Source organism: Hyaena hyaena, unplaced genomic scaffold (assembly GCF_003009895.1).
Source record: "Hyaena hyaena isolate Hyena2069 unplaced genomic scaffold, ASM300989v1 scaffold_75, whole genome shotgun sequence".
NCBI classification, from domain to species: Eukaryota; Metazoa; Chordata; class Mammalia; order Carnivora; family Hyaenidae; genus Hyaena; species Hyaena hyaena.
The window spans coordinates 1692577-1714707 of NW_024080707.1; the positions used below are offsets into that span (position 1 = coordinate 1692577).

Sequence of the window (22131 nt, forward strand, 5' to 3'; positions counted from 1 at the left end):
TTTAATAATTCTAATTTAAACATTTTTAATATTGGGAAGTCAAAATGTGATTCATAAAACTCAGGCACTCTTAAGCTTTTGAGAGTAACCTCAGAAAGTCTGTAAGTTAAGGTGCTATTATTCTATTATGGCAGCACGTTCTGTAAATGCAGAAAATGGATTCCCTTGGAATCAGCCCTGTCCCTACAGAAATGTATACCATCGTTAATCGGGTATATTAATTTGCACAAATGCCACCATTTGTCATCTGTCACAGCAGAGTGGCGATGCATCTGCCCTGTCTCCCATATCCTGGCAAGGTCCTGTGACTATTCATTAAGCTGCATCTGTCATGAAGCGATTCATCAAGATTATGGGAAGTTGTGTTCCCAGAACATCCCGGAAAAGCCATATGCTTGCAGAGTAATTACTCTTCCCCAGAAGGTGCCTGTTCCAGTGGCCAAGCCATGGCGGCAGGATTCCACGGCGACCCACAGAGGGTCCTGCGTGTTCCACATTGGCCTCCTCCCATGCCGCTCCCTCTGCCTTTGCCTGCAGCCTGCTGGCTAGCCTCTGGGACTCCGCCTAGATGCTGCTTTCCCCAGGAAGCCGTCTCTGCCCCCACCGAGGCTAGGCAGCATGGTCGGGCCTGACAGTCCCACATTCTGCTGCATTTCCCTACTTGGGACTTGTGTCTTCGTAATGTGATTATCTACGTAAGAGGCAAGCTGGCTTCTCCCGCACACTGTGCACCTGCTGAGGGCTGCTGTCACGTGTGGCACGGGAAGGTGCTCAGTCACTGTTGGCTAAGTAAGGGCTGCACACATGGAGGGTGGCTTTGATCTGCACAGAGGTTCAAAGGCAAGGAAAGAAGGAAGGGCCCAAGTACAGTGCCAAGCGTCGACAGGAAAAAACACCAGGGTGCTGCCACTCGGGTGATTGCAATCTCTGGCCACAGCTCTAACTCTACCAGAAGGACAGAACACAACACAATCTGGCCCACAGTGAAGGATTTATCCTCAGGGAAGTGAGAGGCAGCTGTAGCTGCGGACCTCCATGCCCTGAAAACCCGGCCCAACAATTATAGGGATTGATTAAACCAGCTCCAAGCCTGCCGCCTTCCACTAGGCTCCCTACCAGACGGGAGCCCACAGTTCGCTGACACCTCTGAAGGGCTGCAGCTTCCCCCAGGCGGTCAAACGATCCTTCCCTCCAAGCTGCTGGCAGGCTGTCTTCTTGGCCGCCCTGGTGAGTGGCTCCACATACAGGGGACTGGGGCACAGAACAGAACGTGGGCTTTGCCCCGGGCCTCACACCCCTGGACACAACCGAGGGCAGCTGCAGGCTCCAGGCAAGAGGCCTCCCAAGCTGGGACAATGGTCCGAGGAATCTGGTTCTCAAGGCAGTGCTCTGGCTCCCCTACAGTATTCTGTATTCCCCCAGCTTTGCTCCCTCTGGAATCACCATCAGGAAGCCCTGGGCTGAACCTGAGTAGGAGTACTCTTGTCACACAGCATGTGGTGGGTCAACGAGGGTCGTAAGCCCAGACTCCCCGGTGGACACCCCGTTCCTGCCCCATCAGCGTTTCCACCAAGTTCTCCCACTTCTATCTGCAGAAGACCCCCACCAGAAGGTCCTGCAACCCCAGATAACCCCACAAAGCCTGACTAATCCATTTCCTTCAAAGACAAAGCGTCTCTGGGGAACAGCAGCAAGGCTGGGTAGAACGGCAAGGTGCTGGCTGAACAACTTTACCTATGAAAGAAAAGTCTCATTTTTTTCCCCCAAGCCCAGACTCTATTCCCCCAAATCCTCAGACTGCTGGCAGGAACAAGGTGGACCCAGAACCTTAGCAATGACTCACTTGCACGATATCTTTCTTAAGGATCCGGTCAAAACTCAGCTGGCTCATGGAGTAGACAGGCTGCCACTCCTGGGCCTTCTTAGTAGCCACCAGCAGATTGGAGATCTCTGTGGGAGAGAACAAAGAAGACTGAGCAGGGCAGTGAAGGTCCAAGATGCCAGTCGGCCGACTGTCTGCCGAACCACAGGGCTTGCTGACCACATATGCACACTTGTTGATTCAGTCATTCAACAAATGCTTATTAAGTACTGGACTCCTGCCCTCCAGGAGCTTCTAGGCAAAGACCAGAACCTAAGCTGATCAAGTAATCAAGCACCCAAGCAATCGAAAGGAAAGCCTCCATTTGTGCAGCTGCTCTCAAGGCCAGGATCTGCTCTGGCAGCAGAATGGAGGGAGGTTGGCCTAAGGAAGTGAAATATTAAAATCTGAGAACAGAAACTCCCCAAAGGCAGGGGCTGTTATCTTATTTCCTGCTCTACCTCCACAGCCTGGTATATATAGTAGGTACCCAGTAAGTATCTGTTAAACATGTGAATGAATAATCAGGACGAGAGGTGGAAGATGAGAGCCACGGAGGGAGGAAGAAGCAGTACACTGGGCCTAGGGGTAAGGGGAACCGAGTTAGGAGGGTAAAAACACTGGCTCTGTGTAAAAGAACAGGACAGGTAATCCAGACAGAAGGCTGTGCCTGAACCTTTCTGAGCTCCCAGCAGTGCTTGACTCCAAGGAGGTGCTAACTAAGTGTACAGAGGATGAGCTGACCATCCCAAATTCTACTGACTCAAACAGCAAACGGAACGCTTTACAACATCTCCTGGGCAAGGGTGAGCACAGGAGGCTGATGGGATTTATAATCCACAGAAGGAGCCTTCCCGCCATGGAGCCACTTTGCGCTGCATCACTGTGGGAGAAGAGAGCACCTTCCAGGTTCAGAATGGCGGTGAGCGGGTGCTGGAACGCTGGAAGAACCCTCTCGATGAGCACCAAGCACTAGGTCCCTACACGAGACCAAGCAACTCAAACATGGTCTCTCAAGTCCTCACTTCCTAGCAGGGCACGGTTTGTTTTCCTTTTTTTTTTTAAGCTCAATTTTCTGACTACTTTACACTTACACTCCTTTGCCCTTATGGCAATTCTATGAAGCACGTAGTACTTAGTCCCCCTTTTATTCAGTAGGTCAGAAAGCCGAGAAGGAGCGATGCAACAACTTGCCCAAGGTCAGGCAGCTGGTAAGCCCTGGACTCTGCTTTCACACTGAAGTCAGTGATGGCACTGGTCTCTTCCCTTCCCACCTGGCCCTAGTCAGGGTGGAGGCGGGGAGGGAGCACAAATGTGGGAGCCAGAAACTGGGTTCAGACACAAGCTACCCTTGTGATCACATTCTGGGTGCCCTTTCTCCAGTCTATTCTCGTCCATTTTGTTACCCTGACTCCATGCATTCACCTGGATAGAGTCAGGCAACACAGGACTGCCCTGGAGGAGAAAAGACATCAATAAAGGGCCGCCCCTGAAAGGTGCCCTAGGGAAGGGTCAGGGCAATAGAGCTGCTTTGGGACTGAGAGAGGAGAAGGAGGAAAAGAGGGACCATTTACAGGCTGATTATCTGCATGGCTGCCTCAGGGAACGTGGCACTGAAGTCAACCAGGTGAGTGGAGAAAGCCATTAAACCCCTACGAGCCCAGTTTCTCACTGGAAAAACGGACGACACAGTTGTGCCTTTCGTGAGGTTGCTGTGAGGGGTAAATGAGAACGCACACATGGGACTCACTTCAGTGCCTGGTGTCTAGGGAGCGCTCCAAAACTGGCAGCCATTGTGGTTAAGACGAGCATTACATCCTGGTCAGCGTCACCATCCCAGTACCAGGTGGCCGCCAACAGCCTGCAGAAGCTCTCAGAGTCAGAGCCAAAGGCTGCAGAAATCACACACCCAGCTCGACTCCACAGATGAGGATGTACGTCAGTGATGAGTAGGCCAGTGAGTCCTGCTGGGTCCCTATCCCCTTAACATGGCCACCCTGAGGCCTGGAGGGGGCTGGCGGGGCTGGACCACACGTAGAGATGTGGATTTGGCTTTGCTGTCACATCTACTCTAACTGTCCGACCGCTTTTCACTGATTCCATGAGAAGCTTCCAGCTGCATTTTCAGTGAGAAACCCAGGTGAGAGTCTGGCTCTCAGAACCTTACAGTTAGGAGGGCAGAGGCACTCAGGAACCCCAAATGCCCTTCTCTTTAATATTCATGATTTCCCCACTTCTCTAATTTGCAGGTGGTAGAGGGAAGACAGGGCTTCTGCGGGCATACAGAAGCCAACTTCATCTGCAAGCTTTGTTCTTCCTCTGCCCCCAACCCCCGCCAGTCCCTCCTCTCCCCTTCCCCAGTCCCTTCTCGCCCCCAGGTCAGGAGAACTGGCCCCTGCCCCACTGCCGTGTCCTAATCACATTTGCAGAGTGTGATATAGGGGAAAGACCACCCAAAGTAGGTCAGAGGACTTGAGCTCAATTCACCACTCCTGCTCGAACTGCCCAGGCAAGTACAATGGCGATTACAACATACTCTGGGTTGTCTGGAAGATTAAATGACAGGGTCTGGCACACGACAGTAGCCATCACCATCACCATCGTCATCACTACTTGTTGCTACAATTATATAACTAGGACTGACCCCACCGGCAAGGCACAGAGCTTCTCTGGGCCTCCATTTCCGCATGTCTGTAACAGCTACAAAGAGCATTGTGCAGATGGAATAAATGCAAATGTGCACGCCAAGTGCATGAGATTAGTAAGCACCGGCAGGATGGTAGCTACCGCCGTAACCATTCATCTGGCAGACACCAGCGGACGTGGATTCCGTGCTGGGCGCTCTGGACCCACCCCACGAGCCACAGGGCGGTAAGACAGACCCAGATCCTGTCTGAAGAGCTCATGCTCAAGTGGGAGGGACATTCAGTGCAGAGCTCCAGGGGCTCAGAGAGAAGCCACGAGAGAGGGGTTCGATGGGTTCCTGAGCTCTTCCTGCCACGGCTGCTGGCGCCCAGGTCTGGGCCGGGAGGAGCAGCAGTCTCCACCAGAGGCCTGCCCAGCTAATTCCAGGGAAGAAGTCCTATGCCAGCCTCCCAACGGCCACCACCTCTCACTACGCGTGGCTGCTGTCCTCCGTGCCCCCATCCCTACCCGGAGACCCCCAGTCCCTTGTAAACACTGCTTTTACTCTCAGGAAGAGAGATTATGTAAGTAAATCGGGTAGTTGGGCTTTAAAGTTCTACCTTCCTCTGAGGTCTCAGGGCCAAGTGGCAGATGTGTTTTCACTCTTGCAGAACATCTTTAAGCATGAAAACAAAGGCTGCAGTTACCCCCAAAGCTGGCAGGAAACCCCATCTGGCCAACAAGAACACAAGCCCTTCCTCTTCCACTGGGTGCAGCGGCAGCCCCTGGCTTGGGAAGCCAAACAGTGATTCAACCGTCAAGAACCCAGGCCCCTGTCTGCCCCAGGGCTTCGTCCTCTGCCCACCCCGGACATAAAAGCTCCCAGACAAACTCCCTTACAAGAACAAGATGTGTCTCAGACAAAGAGGCTCCTCAGAGTGTCTTCGACCACACTTACTAGGGCCTGCCTGTCCCAAATGCACTGCCTGTCCTTTCTTCGAGGCCTGACCCCTTCTGAGGGGAGGATCTGACACACGTAGGGCAGTGCCTCACAGTACAGGAGCATCAAAAAGCTATTTGGAGTAGACTGGCGCTCAAACCCCTCTCTGACCTTGACCAGTGTAACTTCGCTTCTACAAGGACTCCGTTTTCTCTCACCTGAAAATGGGGCACTTGACTAGGTGGTGCCTAACTGTCCTTCCGGTTCTCACTTTCTAAGAGGTGATGAATTCACCTGCAGGACAGCAGGGACACTAACCGTGGGGCTTGAAAAAGAATAGCTGAGTTCGTCATCCCTCCTACTCCCTGACCCTCCTGTGGTTCCCCCTCAGCTTCCAGACATGGCATCCAAGGACTCCTAGGACCCAAATCTGCCCTCTCCCAGTCTCACTTGCCCCTTCTTATTTTATCCTATTCTGTTTTAAGAGAGAGAGAAGACAGGCTGCGGGGAGAGGCAGAGGGACAGAGAAAAAATCTTAAGCAGGCTCCACACTTAGCACAGAGCCCAACGCAGGGCTTGATCCCACGACCTGATCATGACCTGAGCCGAAATCAAGAGTTGGATGCTCAGCCGACTGAGCCACCCAGGCGCCCCTTCTTTCTAACCTCACTGAGTGCAGCAGCCCTTCGGCCCCTGCCTGTCTGCAGCTGCTGCTCTGGCCGCCACTTTGCCCCTCCACGTGCTTTGTTGGAAAAGCCCTCATTTAACGGCCAGGCTCTCGCTAACTGTCCACCAATAGGCACAAGATCCACCTCTTCCACGCAGCTTTCCGTGCCACGACTCAGGGATTCTGACCACGCGCTTCTCTGCAAGCCTGAGGTCTGATACGTAGGTGCTGATGAAAACAGCCATCACGCAGTGTGGAGGCCGTGTTTACCTGTAACATTTTCCGCGTTAGACTGGAAACTCTCGGAAGAGCAGGGCCTGAGTGTCAGGCATTTGATTCTCTGCATTTACCACAGTTCTTGGCCCACAGAGGTTAAACCAGGAACATTTCTTGGAAAATACACCACTCACAGGGGAACTCCCAACATGTTTTATCTTAAAGAGGAAAATAGTAAGCTTCGGTTTCCTAATCCTAAACGTGCCTCTTTCGGAAGCACAAGATGCTAAGAAAAGGTGTATGTTCCTTCCTATAGACAATGCTGACACCTGAGGCCTGGGATTGAAGTTCGGGACAGGCTCGTAACAGAACTTAATGAAGGACACCTTGAAACTGTGGGGGCGGGACCACTTTCTTCAAACCAACCAGTATCTTGTGGTTGATGCGTGTCTTCGAGCATCAGCGAGGGGCAAAGGGGATCCCTGGAGGGACAGGCCAGCTCCGGCCGGGGGACTGACCTCGGGGCTTGGGCTGGCAGCAGCGCTTCAGCACAAAACTGATGTTGTCTGTACGCAGGATCTGCTTCTTGAGGTGGCTCATCAGGTCCCCTAGGCTGGGGAAGCTGCGGTCCGAGCCGTGCAGGCTGTAACGGCCCTTCTGCACCTCGATCTGAAAGTTCTTGAACTGTTTCTGGCTACCCACCACCTGCCATTCAGGAAAATGATCAGAAACGGTTTGTTTGAAAAGGATCAGGCAAACGTATCAACAACAGGAGGCGCTGAATAAGGATATACAGAACTATGTACTATCTCTGTAACGTTTCTGTAAATCTAATTATTCAAAAATAAAAACTTATTATAAAGAGGTAAACAATAAATAAGTTAAGTCCAGAAGAAGACACCGATCAAAGGGAGTTAACACTAGGGAGAAAGCATAACAGAGCAGTGACTTCTACAACAGCATTGCCTGGCTTTAAACCTGTAAGATGAAGTTCAATGAAAAACCAACCTCACTGCTGTGATTATATGACAAAGCAAAAAAACTTAGTAAGCACTTTATAAAAGGTTTGCAAATATCATTATGCATGAAATAAAATTACTATAACAATATTTATCAAGGAAGTCTCTCAAACTGAGCCCTTCCAGGCTGTGCATCTATCTGAGGAGAACCCCTCTGGGAGGTGGTAGTCAGCGGTCTGGTCCATTTTCGGTTCTACAGCACCACTGAGAGGAAGTATAAGCAGTTTTCCTTCAAAGGCACTTTTTGTACAAAGACAAATATTTTAGTCATTAAGGATGAGGGTCAGAAAGATCTACTTATGGTATAAAGTATAAACTAGGACAAGATATTTAAGACTGCAAAGCCTTGGTTTTTATTCATCTGTACAATGGGGACAATACCAGGGTCTATCTCACAGAGTCGGCATAAGGTTTAAATGAGGACATGTAAGTGTTCAGCCCAGTTTCTGGTGAGCTGACACGAACAGCAGGAGTAATCATATCTATGATCCTGTTTTCTCCAGGTGATCTGACACCCCACGGACCACACTCTGCGGTCACCGACATTCCTGGTCAGCACAAGCCGATTCCACCTCAGAAGGAGGTTAGGCTGGCTCGTGCACCCATCCACGTGAACGACATTACACTCCCTTCACAGCCTGATGAACGCAGAAGACAGGCATGCTGCCCAGACAAGCTGACAAGTTCTGACCCGCATGTCCATATCAGCCGTGAGGCCTTGCTGTACGGGAACACTCCTAGGCAGGCACTGGCACCCAGACGCTTTGCCCAGGACACCTGGCAGCCCTGGGTTCCTTCGGCCGTTTCCTCTTCCAACTCATGACAGAGTCTAGTCCCCAGGGGTTCCCCAGTACTTTTCCTTCCGGTGTCTGAGGACTATGACGTGCTACTGTGCTGACTTCCACCTCACTGCCCCCACCCCAGCCATCCCAGTTCTTGCTAACCCAGTCAACACTAGCATATTTGTCTGGACTAATTCTGTAAAACTCACGGTCTTTTGAAATACTCCGTTTCCTGTATTGAAGAAGATTGCCTGAGTGACAAAGGCAGTGTTGTGGTCTAGTGAGGTAAGGTCAACAATTCTGGTTTCTATCTCTGCTTTCAGGGTGTCTCTCACACCGTTCCTAGCTTCCAGCTACACTAGAGTCACTAAGAAGTGTCATCTCCACTTGTCAAAACACAGCTCAGCAAGCGTCTGTTTCAATGTCTGAAGCTACCGTCCAGGGAATGTGGTGCTAGGCCGGGCTGCCGAGCTGGACTTGCTGGCACTGGTTTGTACCTGTGAGTGCCACAGACAGACGTGGCTCTGCGTCTGCGATTCTGTCACTGAGTATAAAGTAAACCACTGTAAACAATGCACTCCATGACAAGTGTTTGGTCTGAACTGGTTTTCTGGCCACGTCCTACCTTCCAGAGCCACCGGGGACCCTGCCACAGGCCCCTCAAGGGAGAAAAGAAAGGGCTATGAGGAGGAACGTTTCGAGCTTTGGCTGCTCAGGAAGTCTCCTTTTGAGGAGTGGGGTTGTTCCAGTCAGAACTGCCAGGCATTTCCTCAGAAAATTTAAAAGGCTCGACACCTTGCTCTGCCTTTCTCTGGGTGTCTATCTCCCCAGGCTTTTCTACCCCCACCCCAAACCATGCACCGCCCCCCCCGCCCCCCCCACCCGGTGGTCCTCTCTGCAGCAGCTCCTAGGCTGGCTGCACTGAACACATGTGGCCATATATCTCGGCCTGACTGACCTCAGATTTTTCAAAACAGGTGACAGTCATGAGGATATTGTCAAAGTCGGTACAGCTCCACCTCAGCACATACATCCCCTCCTCACTTCCTTCTTGCCGCAACTTATTGATGGCATATTCTGTGCTAGAGGGAGAGAAAGGGAAAGGGAGAAAGAGCTCATACCAATGACAGCACTCCAAATCCCCTGGGGAGCCACTTCCCCAAGCTGGCTCAAGTCCTCTGGGCCAAGCAGGGTCCTGAAGTCCTGTCAGATAGGACATATGAGGCGCCCTGAGACGCCAAGGAACCTCAACACATATCAAGCCTCCAAGGTCTAGAAAGAAGACTCGTCTGCCGTTCAAGGGACTGAGCCCAGCTTGACCCTGACTTCCCTACACGTGTGGTCTCCAGCTGGACAGAAGCTATCCCCCAAAAGGTGATGCAGAGCCGCCAACCATATATGGCCCATCATATAGTGGGGTCCCTCCCCACCAACCCTAGGCAGCACAACTTGAACATGATCCTCAGAAAAGCACACATTTGGGGTTATTCTGTTCACTGCTGGATCCTCAGTATCCAGAGCACACTTGGCTCAGTAGTTGCACATTAAATAGTTGAATAATTAACACTGACTTTAAAAAACTGGTAAGAATTAAAAAGATGCTAATTAGAAAGATGCTAATGCCTGTTTTGCACTCCTTTGTATTCCCAGGATCCATCAGTCCTGGCACAGAGAGGGTAGTGAATGATCGCTACACAGATCCCCATGTGAGGTTACCACATCTTGTGAGTGGCGCTCACTGAGTGCTGGTGAAAGAGGAACGACATGGTCAGCATGTCTTAGAAATGCACAGACCAACCGCTCTATCACCTGCAACAACTTCACGCCCTTGCACAGGATGATCCCTCACCTGGGATGCCCTTTCCCCTCTTTAAGACCTGTCAACCATCACCGATCCTTCAGGGCTTGATTTGATTTGAATGCTGCCTACTCAGAGGAGGCTCCTCAGGCCATGAGTTTCAGCCTCCCATGGAACATGAAACACTCATTCAGTCAACAAGTATTTACTGAGTGCCTACGGTATGTGCCAGGCCCAGTTACAGGTGCTGAGGAAAAGCAGTGAGCAAAGCACACAGTGCCCCTGCCTCTCTGCAGCTCATGTTCTGGGCAGCGAGGGTAGTCGGACAAAAAACAAATGGACGCGGAAATACAGCAAGTCAGGAGGTAAATACCACCGAAGAAAAATAAAGCAGAGTGAAGCAGCCAGGAAGTATGGGGTACAGAGGTCAGGGGGGAGAGGTGTTGTTTGTTACTTTGTAGGTAGTGGTCAGGGAACACTTCACCAATAAGGTGACAAGTGAGTGGTATCTAAAGGAAGTGGTGGTTATATACATGCCCGAGAAAGGGCCTTCTAGGCCAAAGGAAGAGCAAGTGCCAGGGCCCTGAAGCCTAACTTGGTTGGGATATTTGAGGGATGTGCTTTATTATAATGCTCAACACCCTGCTTGCATTTCTTTGTGTGTCTGTTTCCCCGTGAGTCTGTGGGCCTCCCTAAGCCAGGGATCTCACACTAATGGACTAGCCGTCCACAGGTAACTGGCAGAAGGAAGAAGGGGGGAACCCACCATGAAGAAGGCAGTAGAAGAGAGGCCTCCCCAGATATATTTTGGTCTGGGAAGAGAGACTCAGAAGAAATACAGCAGCTGTTTTTCTCTGTTTAAAGAACAGTCCCATTTAAAAGGAAGTACACCAAATCCCTGTTGCTTCAAATGGCAGAAGTCAAATGAATAGGAAGAAGTTAGAGAGGTAAACTTCAACTCCCTATCAGAAAGATACATATGTCTGTCATTGTCAGAGCTATCATCTACTCGTGTCTCATGCAGTACTAAGTACCCCATCACCAGAGGTACTGGAGTAAGGGCTATCAGGTCTTAGATGCAGGTGGGACAAGACTTCCAGTCTAAAGCTAGGTCACCTCACTGTTCCCACCATCTATCTGGCACTTTAGGACTCAGGATGCCATTGCTTACCACACTGGTATGGAGACCCGTGTCCTATCTATCTGTGTGTGTGACACAGCAAGGGGTTAGGAAGTGTAGCACTTCTTGGTCAGCTGTGGAGAAATGAAGGGGTTAAACTAGGAGGAAACCCAAAGGAGATAAGGGAAGGTTCTGTGGCACGAACCAAGGTAAGAGATGACAGGAAGGCCTGACCAGTGGACAGCAGGGATGAAAACGAGGACACCCAGTAAGTTCTAAACAACACGCTCAATTGGCCCCAACCTAATCAACTGATGACGCCACACGCCCCATCACTAAACTATGGTTCTGTTCACACCAAAAGGAACTGAGAAGTTTCCAGAACCAACCAGATTGGACCGTGACAGCCATTCTGTATGTTGTGGACGATCAGTGGGGGAGCCACATCAGTGCAGAGGTAATGGTGGGCATCCGCTGTGAGCCGGAAGTAGCCATCTACGAGGGACACAAAGGACAAGGCCTCCTCATGGGACGAAAGTTTCAGTTCCTGATGAGAGAGAAGACATACCCATGGTTAGTTACATCATGTGCCTACTACCTCAAGCAGCTGAATTTATGGGGAGGTACAGAGTGAGAAGATATTTAAAACAGAATGGAGAATGCATGACCTCAAAAGGAAACACTTTTTGTTGACAGTAACTGTACCCCTTGCAGTTATACAGGATTCTGACCGCTCATCATACCTTCTTGTCTATTATCTTCAAACTAGCAGATGAGGTGTGTGTGCTTGTGTAGGTGGAAGGGCAGGGGCGCAGCTGTGGCAGGCAGGAGACCTATGGAGAGGCTGCCACGGGGGTCCAGATGGAGGAACGAGCCTGCCTCAGGGCCACACTGGTATAAAAGTACAGAGAACTACAAAAAAGAAGTGGAGGGAGGAGAAGCAGGGCATGTGCAAGTGGTACCCTGGTCTTGGCACTAAGCAATGACTGACTCAGCACCGTTCCCATTTTATAGAGAAGGAAACAGAGGCACAGGTGCTTCATCTCATATGGAGTTGGTCTGTCTAGAAGGTGAAACTCCCAAATTTTAATCCAGAAATGGTCCCAGACAATGATGAGGCTGCTAGATTAAGTCCAGAAACCTCTGAGGGTTTGGAGGAGGCAGAGTCTTACTCAAAGTGGGAGAACAAAGGCAAAAATGGGGATGAGTGAGGGAATTTCCACAGAAAGAAGGTTTTCAAAAAAAATGCCTGGAGATAAAGACAGGTGAATTCTGTTTCTGTCTTGGTCACACAGCCCTGAACAAAAACTGCCTCTAAGCCATGGGCTCAACCAGGAACATCTCCTCATGAAGGGGGGTTGGGGAAGGTATGGAAAGCCATTTAGAGCTTTGACTCACAAGAATATTAAAAAGCACCTGAGTTTTCTGAGGGCAGAATGACATGTGAGAGTAAGACTGCCCATAGAACCAGAGAAAGGACAGGCTGGTGGCAGGGAAAAACAGAAAGGAGAAAAATCAGTGAAAGGGAAAGGGGTGGATAGAAGCCACTAGAAAGGATGGAGGTAAGTGGGGCTAAGGACAGCTACCTTGCCAAAGGAAGGGTCAGCTCTGGACTTGTGTGCAAAGGAGGCCAAGGCCACCACAGAGACAGTTATTTAGTAAGGAGACTCTGTGCTAAATGTGCTTCCTTTCACACGTTCCCTGGCATTGACCTGCAGATCCCCAGAGAGCAAATTCAGGATGGTCTGAATTGGGTAGCTGAAAGGAAGCCCAATCACATAAAAAAGCAAGACCACATAAGCACTTACGTTCCCTAAGAGCAGAAGTCTGAGGAAAAGGGAGATGTCAAGAAGAGGCAGAGAGAAGAGATAAATCCAGATATAGTTTGATAACATGCTAGCATCATGCTTTCCTGAAAGACCAGCAGCCAAAGTACTGCCTAGTCAAAGGGCTTGGAAATCCAACGGCGGGGGCGGGGGGGGGGGCGGCGCGGAGATAAAGAAGAGAAAGCATCAAATGGCATTAGCCCACAGGTTCTGGAGTCAGTTTTATGTGGGTTCATATCTTAATATCTCCAACTTGCTATTATGGTTAAGCACATGCAATCATCATTTTTACAGGTCAAAAAGTGTCAAATGTTGGCAATTTCAGATGGTGTCATCTTAGAGCTGTGTGACCTTGGGCAAGTTACCTTTTTGTGCCTCAGTTTCCTCCTCTGTAAAATACACAGATCCCCCTACAGGTGGGGATAATAATACACCTACTTATAAGAGAAGTGAAAATGGAAAGAATTTATATAAATTTATTTATTTATATTTTTATATATTTTTATAATATATATTTATAAATATAAGTATATTTATATAAATATAAATTCTTTCCATTTTCACTTCTCTTATAGGTAGGTGTATTACCTATACATTTAGAATAGGAAGCACTTAGACTAGGAAGTGCCTGGCATGTAGTAAGAGCTGGTATGTGTAGAGGACAATGAAGTAAGGAGGAGAATCAAGACTTTATTTCTCCCTGCCTTCCTCCCTCAGCTGCCACAGAGCCGCCAGCCCCTGTGGTCCGAGCGGTGCTGACTGAGGTGCCTGACATGACTCTATCAGCAGGACGGGACAGGGCGGCCTCACAGACACGGTACCAGCTGGCTGCTGCATGTCTCCCTCTGCTACGCATCTTCAGGGTCTGACAGAGGTGAAGAGCCCGAGCACGTCTGTGCCAAGCCCTTCCTCCCTGCAGTCTCTGCAGAAGAGAACGCCTGGGAGCTGGAGCGGCCACATTCCCACCCCGTGACCCTGTATGAGTTCCCACACCTCTCCACGGTCTAGATCTCCCCCCACTCACTGGAAACAGAGCCAAAATTCCTACATCTAAGACCCTTGTGAGGACTAAACAAAATACTGTAGATCCGGCCTTAGATCTATAACATGCTGAATAAATGGCTCTTATTTTTATCTTCTCCCTACCTACATTCTCCATCTTCCCACTAACATCTATCTGCATTCTACTGCTTCTCCCATCACTTTTTCACTAGTTTCCTGATGAAATTAACTGATGTTTCTTGTTTAAAAGGGGGGAGGTGAAGAGAATAAAAATATTTAAATTATTCATAATCCCACCATAAATAACAGCTGTTAATTTTTTTAAAAACTATTTATTTTAAGAGAGAATGAAAGCATGAGCAGAGGGAGGGGCAGAGAGAGAGAAACTTCACACTTGTGGAGCCCAACTCTGGCCTCAATCTCAAGAACCCATAGGATCAGCCTGAGTCAACATCAAGAGTCAGGCGCTCAACCGACTGAGCCACTCAGGCACCCCAACAGCTATTAATATTTTATTTTTCTAGGAGCATGTGTATGTATATGCATTCCCTTTAAAACTGGTTTGAACAAAATTGGTACCATTCTGTAGATAGTTTAATATTCTGGCTTTTTCCATTTACAAAGCATTTTTCCATATTACTAAAAAAATTGGCAATTTGTTTATATAATATTTTACTACTCAGGTGCACTGTGATGAATTTTCCCATTCTCCTATTATTGTATATTAGGGTAATTTTCAGTGCTTTTACTCTGTAAATTCTGTTGGGATAAACATTCTCATGCACAGACCACTGGCTTCATATCTGTTTCTAGAAAACAGCACTAAGTTCTCAAATGGAAATATATACAAATATTTTCAAGGCTTTTTAGCACATGTTGCCAAACTGCTATCTAAAAGGTATAACAGGGGCGCCTGGGTGGCTTAGTCGGTTAAGCGTCCGACTTTCGCTTGGGTCATGATCTCGCAGTTCGTGGGTTCGAGCCCCGCGTCGGACTCTGTGCTGACTGCCAGCTCAGAGCCTGGAGCCTGTTTCAGTCTGTGACTCCCTCTCTCTCTGACCCTCCCCTGCTCATGCTGTCTCTCTCTCTCCTAGAAATAAATAAAACATTAAAAATAAATAAATAAATAAATAAAATAAAAGGTATAACAGAAAGGCAAGTTACTCCACCTATAAAAGAGTGACCATCTGTTCTCAACCCTATCACCAGACTCATTCCCAACACTGAGTGTTACATTATCCTTCTGACAACATTTTAGGCAAAGCGTGGCATTTCCCTGGTGCTATCTTCGCCCCACCACTACCCACTTCAGCTGCCTGTGCTCTCCACGTGCCATCAGTCGTGACTTCTCCGACACAAACATGTTTATTTTGGCAGCGCTCCTACTTCCCCTGCCAAAGGTGGCCTGCCTGTCTAGATTATGTCCTCAAGTGATACCAAAAAAGAAGAAGTGAGACTGAACACCCCTTCCTCTGTCCGGAGTCACTTGGGTGTGCCTGACACTGTAAAGGGTACTGCCACTGTGGCCACAGCCACCAGCCTGACAAGCTCTTAAAGTGCAAAGCGGGTTTCCTGGAGACTTCTTCCCAAAGGATGCATCCCTCCCTGCACTCAGCAGACAGGCGAGAGGTTGCACAGGGGCCTTTGGGGGGAAATGCTAACACTGGGATCTTGTTTTCCTTCAAATCCACTAACTTTTGTGAATGAAACATTTATGCTGAAATGTCTTTGGGAGGGCAGCAAATCCTGAAGTAGATACACATTTGCAAGACCAAAGAAAAGCTCCAGAACAGATGAGTATAACCAAAAACCAACACTGATAATGCCAATGTCAGCAAGGGGGATTTCTCGTTGAAATGAGAAATAAAGACAATCATGAGATTTTTCTCCTTGGGACGGGAACTCTGCGAGCATGTGCTGCATAACCGTCCTCAGCAAAGGCTCCCTCTCGTCACCGGATCCACACAGAATTGCCTCCAGAGCAAACTTACCATTTTTTTGTTGTCCTGCTTATTGATGCTGACCACACACTCCTTTATTACAATGTGAGTGATTTCAGGGAAGTAAGAAAAATTGTTCCACTCTTCCCGGATTTTGTTTTTCTCCTCATCCTTTTTGTGTTTACTTTCCAGTTTTTTCCATTTCAGTTTGGTTTTTTCCTTTTCAACAGGAACAACCTGATAAGATGCATAAAAGCGCCAGAGTTAAGTTGCTTTCTCATTTCCTATTGGCAAGAAAGGTCAATGCTTCTGGAAAACTGTCACAGAGGCTATCCTCAAGAAGAAAGCCAGCCAGCCTGAATTTACACAGGAATTAGGAGAGATGGTACATGTGGACTTAGGATTGCAGTTTTGGGTCCTATCAGGGAATCTTGGGATTTTATACGTGGAAGGGACCTTAATGAGCACACTGACTAAACTCTTTACATAATCTCTACTGTACCAGTCAACTCAGAAAGGGAAGTAACTGCCCACTAGACAGGCATCCACCATCAGGTCCTCTCACTTCCGGACTGATGAATGTTTCGACACAGGCAGAGAGCATGTTCCTCCCAAATGTGGCTGCACAGAACATGAGCTTTCTCCTTTTAGAATCTACCACCGATTATCTTGACTTCCTAACAGTATCCAAGTTGAAACTTTCAAAAGAAGATATGAATCCTATGCTTGAATAATCTGTCAGTTATTAACTAGTTAGGTCATCAATTTGAGCCTCCATTTCCCAATCCATATATAAAACAGATCTTATATTTCACCAGCTTCTTTGAGGATTAGTTCTCATTAACAGTGTATCTACTATTAAAAAAGCACTCGGTAAGTGTTAGGCATTATTATTTTAGCATGAATAAATGAGGAGGAAATAATATCACCTTGCTTTAATATTATTGATAATTATAATAATGATGATGGCAGCTATAATAATTTTTGAACATTTATTACACGCTGGGCTCTGTGCTGACATTCAGTTCTCTCAACAACTCCATAAGGCAGATACAGTAAGTACCTCCATTTTACAGATGAATAATATGTAGCTGATACAGGGGAAGTAATCCCCCAAAGCTACAGAACTACAAACAGTGGACCCAGGATCTGAACGAGGTCTATTTAGGTTTAAAACCCAGGCTTTTAAACCACTTTGCTCCCTTGCCTCATCCAGCAAACACTTCAAAAAGCAGCCTGAAATCACAAAATCAATTACCCTATTTCATGGAGCCAAAAGCCTAAGTTCAACTCTTGGCACAATCGTTTATTAGTTTATAAGGACCTTGGGCAAGTTTCTTAACTTCTCTGGGCCTCTGTGTTCATCTATAGAATAGGGATAATGGTAGTACTTCCCTCAAGGCTTTTTGTTTGTTTGTTTGTTTTCTACAAATAGTTTATTGTCAAATTAGTTTCCACATAACACTCAGTGCTCATCCCCATGTTTGTTTGTTTTTAAAGGAATAAACAAGTAATACATGTAAAATGCTTAGAAAGGTACTTGGTACACAGTAAGCCCTCAATAAACATCTGCCATTATTATTATATTATTATATATTATATATGCTATTGTTATGTTTCTCTATTTTCCTACAGAACTCAATATTTATTTAGATCTACTGCTTCATGAACACAATAAAAGATGAATGATACATGGTCTCTAGCCAAATACACTTGTCTGACAGGAGGGATGACATGCAAACAGCTAATCCCGACAGGATAAACAGAATAGGTACGTGACACAGTACGGTCTGTTCTGCCGGCCGCCTATCACCACTTACATTTGGTTTCTGTCTCCACTGGATTCCAAGATTTCCAGTTACCATCACTTCATAGAGAATGTTTCCACTGTCATCTGGATTAAACCAATTCATCTCATTTTCTGATGAAATCAATAGCATGGAAGTCTCAAATACTTCAGCACCATAATGTTTTGTCAAAGTTTCCAAGGTAGCCAGGTATTTCACCTTCAGGTCATGAGTAGATACACTGCTGTCGCAAATGGTCTTGTTATTAAATTCCTTTAGGAAATCCTTGAAAACATTATTTATCCGCATCCTGGTGAGAAGATTCCTCTGCCTGATGGACTTATTCAATGTTTCTGGAATATACCGCTTGTAGCTGAAACAGAGGAGAAAAATATGTCTGTCGTTCTTGTACAGGCCAGCAGAGAATACTACGGAAACCAAACCAAGTCTAGAAATCTTCCCTCCTTGTGCTGCCCCATGGGAAAGGAGGGCCTGCCCCCGGAGGGAATTAGATGGAGGAAGCACTAGGCTGATCATCACAAGGGGATGGAAGTGAATAGGGACTGAAAGAGAAAGAAAAGCACATGTTCCACAGACTGTACTGACATGGGAATTCCTGCAAGTATCATCCAATTTTCTGGGTCGCAAAGGCAGGCAGCAAAATTGACTTATCTGTATTTCTGGTGGCCAGCATCACTGTTCCTATGCACCATGTACTCGCATGAACTGTTATTAAGATTCAGCATCAGTTAGATGTTGGTGTGAGAGGAGGCAAGAGTGATTACAGATGCTCTGTAGGCTCTACTTTTAGGTTTTATAATTTTTCTATCAAGATCACATATTGCTTTTGTAAGAAATAGGAAAAACACATAAAATCTAATTAAATATGAAGACCTCATGTCTGCCATGTGAAAGTGTCCCAGGTGAATTAAATGGATTGGCAAGGAAACTGAATGATCAATTGCTAATGCAGATGCTAACTGGAGAGTACCTATGACTAACAGAGTCTCAGCAAACTGACAGACTGCTGAAAGGAGCCAGCTTTAAGAAGAGTATGAACACCCATGGAAGAAAGAACAAACTGGGGACCAAACCAGTGGGGAGACCAGTCTGCCTAATACTCCCAGGCCTGAGCCAGCATCCTGCACTGGGTAATCCCTGCTGCATGAATGGTTTCATTACAGTGGAAAATTGTAAAGTTTAGAATTTATCCCCAACACATATTGTGACATTTCAGATTAAGGTTAATAGAGAGGAAGATCAGAGGAGGCCTTTGTCTCATGAAACAGAGGAGGTGCCCGGAGCAAAAGCCATGGAAAAAAGAGAAAGCAGCAGTACAGCATGTATCTGATCGGTCCTGCATCACTAAGGACCAGCCTATGACCTGCTCCAGACTCTGCTCAGGCAAGACATACAAGAAGGCAGCTTATGGGAAGGTGCACGCTGCCTATCTCAAATAAAAGAGCTATAAATAAGCTGCTCTTCAAAATGGGTCTGTCTTCTTTTACGACATTCACAGTAACTCCTTGGTAAATATATATACACACATATTTTATAGATGGGTAGAAATTATGCAGTTTGAACATTACTTCACAGAGACTTGATTATGAATGGTATTTTAAATAAGTGCCATTTTCTTGAGGTACAAGAATATCACATCAAATAAACAGCTCTCTAGTGAACTCTAGTTCAGGCTGGGGATGACAGCAGCTGCCTGTAGAACAATACTCAGAAGGATTTTAGGACAGCTCTGGCACAAAAGGAAAAAGTGTGGTGATAGATAGCAATGCCCACCATGAGCAGACAGGCAAAGGGCAAGCATGTGGGCCACCAGTTTGATTGGCATCTCTCATCCAGAAGTTACACCTGAGTACAAATTTCTGAGGTCAGGAGCCCACATTCAAAACAAGACCCAATTATAATTGTACTACCTTTTATAAATGTTCTAAAAAAAGATCTGGGCTCTGCAGAGAGCAAGGGTCAGCTAAAAACTGGCAGGGATTAAACTGAGGTGTATGGGAACGTATAAAAATAACACTGTCTCCACGATCAACCCTTCAGCCAGCAGGAAGATTTACCTGATGTCCTTGGGCAGTTCTGGCAACTGCATCTTCTTCATCATGGCGTAGTGGGAGATGGCCAGGACGGCCATTCCCAGACACTCATTCTCGATATCGTGTCCATCCTGCTCGGTCTTGGGGTCTCGAATAGGAGCCAGGCATTTGACCAAATCATATTGTCCCTTTGGAGCAGAGGTGAGAAGAAATGAACCACCACTTGAGTTTCAAGAGTCCATGTGTGTCTCTAGTCTTAAGCGGAAGGTTGCCCATACAGGGTGGTGCCACCCAGAAAAGTAGTGATGACATGAATGAGGTTTATAGATTCTCTGTCACCAAAGCTCTTTCTCAACAGTTGGGCATGAGGGGACTAAGGAACTGTTCTCCCCAGTAATAAATTCATTGATTGAACAAATGTTTACTAAGCATCATGCGAGCTGCCAATGAATAGTGTAAACACATGAAACCCTTTCTCAGGGCTTATCCTATAAATAATGGTGGCCAGCAGCATGTCCTGGGCTTGGACAACACCAGGCAAGGGAGGCTGACAGCTGGCTGGGGTTGGCTTATTAATTCCACAAACATACATACTGAGATAGCCTAGCCTAGGCACTGGCTGTATTGCTGACAACGTACCACACCTCACTCTGATGGAGAGTTAGAGAAAGGGCAAGGAACACACATTCTACAGTGAATCATTACCACACACAAGTTTTTCAACACCCGTTGTTCAAGTTCCTAGTAGTGAAATGTATCACCAAAATATACCTTCTCTCCGTTGGAGCTGCAAAGCATTCCAAGAGCCAGTGAGGGCTTCAAAAATAAAGAAGAAAGCTAGAAAGCAGTCCCCATCACCCATCTTATACAGAGTAGTGACGATGATATGATGATGTCAATGCTACCTCCCCTTTATGAAACCCTAGCCTCAGTGCTAGACTGTGCACTACATTCCTTTTATTTACTGTTTCATTCAATCCTCACAACAGCCCCATAAGGTGGGTGCTAACGTCATCACCTCTTATCTAACAGATGAGGAATCTAAGGCACCCAAAGGTTACATCATTTCACTCAGCATGTAGTAACTATTGATAACTGGGAACCAATTATGGGCCAGGTATCATTCTAGGTGTCAGGGGTATACACAGCAATAAGCCAAACTGTGTTCCTGACCTCAGGGAGATTCCGTATTGAGAAGAAAGAATAAACAAATGACAATACATAACACCAAGTAGTTACAAGGAACAAAGTCAAGTAGAAAGACAGAGTGCCGTGGGAGCTGGGGACCCAGGAAGTAGTGGAGGAAAGTCAAACCTAGATGGGACTCCTGGGCTTTGGTTCATCAACACTGTGCTGCAGTCACTCACTCAACTTTACTAACATCAAGCGCGCTGAACTCTCTAGCCTTTCTTGCATTGGAACAGAGGTAGACGTGAAGTCTGGGGGTACTGTTTCTACATAAGTAAGACACTCACTTCCATGAAGGGACTTAGTGGTTTCTGGATGGAGGGTTCTCACTGCGGCAATTCCTCTTCTTTCCCAGATAGGATTTCTTATTTCTCTCCAGTAACAACAGCACACTGTTCACTTCCACTAACTACCAAGGACCAGCAACTAACATCTCTGCCGGCAATGTTTGAAGAAGCAGAACAAAATCTGAAATGATTTTGGTTGGCTGAGATTTTCTGTAAACATCACTGTACAGCCACCTCAAGTAACTCTCATGTGAACATCTGAGAGGTCAGATTCTAATGCAATACTTATTCTTGAAGTACGGCGCGCTATTCCTTTGAAAATATAAAAGTGGGAGACTGAATAAAAAACGATCAGTCCGAAAACAGCCAATTCATTTAATTTTTTTTAAATGTTTTATTTATTTCTAGGAGAGAGAGAGAGCCAGCGTGAGCAGGGGAGGGTCAGAGAGAGAGGGAGTCACAGACTGAAACAGGCTCCAGGCTCCGAGCTGGCAATCGGCACAGAGCCCGACGCGGGGCTCGAACCCTCGAACCGTGAGATCATGACCCAAGCGAAAGTCGGACGCTTAACCGACTAAGCCACCCAGGCGCCCCCAATTCATTTAATTTTTTCAACAACACACTCTCTGCCCAGGGCTGTGCATTCCTGCCATCTCTAAGTCCAGTTCTCAGGTATGTATGGGATGGGGGCCAAATGGAAGCAGAAACTAAAGCTGGGCAATGGGATAGAACTGGGACATAAAAATCACATGGGAAAGTGTACCCTAAAGGAGTAACAGAACACATACATAAACAAGTATGGAGGTTGCCCACAACCACTTGCTACTGTAACAGCGACAGCCTAATAGGGGAAACTTAAGAAAAACAAAAAATGCCCAGAAAGAGGAAACAAGTTTAATAAAGGAGGGCCTTTCCTGTGGACAACAGCCTCATACTCACTTCCTACCTGAAATCTCCACAGGCATATCCAAATGAGAATGGAGATGGCTTGTTCCCAAGCCTCCTCCAACCTGTTCCTC

At 47.2% G+C, this 22131-nt stretch overlaps 1 protein-coding gene across 1 annotated transcript in view; it reads right to left on the minus strand.

Moving 5' to 3' along the window:
- Positions 1-22131, minus strand: part of JAK1 (Janus kinase 1) — a 127060-nt gene that overhangs the window by 14081 nt on the left and 90848 nt on the right. The window contains exons 6-12 of the mRNA XM_039233416.1: positions 19662-19825; positions 17617-17956; positions 15848-16033; positions 11418-11575; positions 9069-9192; positions 6828-7014; positions 1844-1950 (exon numbers count right to left, since the gene is read on the minus strand). Of these exons, the coding sequence (XP_039089347.1) occupies positions 1844-1950; positions 6828-7014; positions 9069-9192; positions 11418-11575; positions 15848-16033; positions 17617-17956; positions 19662-19825 (1266 nt within the window). The remainder of the gene's footprint in view (positions 1-1843; positions 1951-6827; positions 7015-9068; positions 9193-11417; positions 11576-15847; positions 16034-17616; positions 17957-19661; positions 19826-22131) is intronic.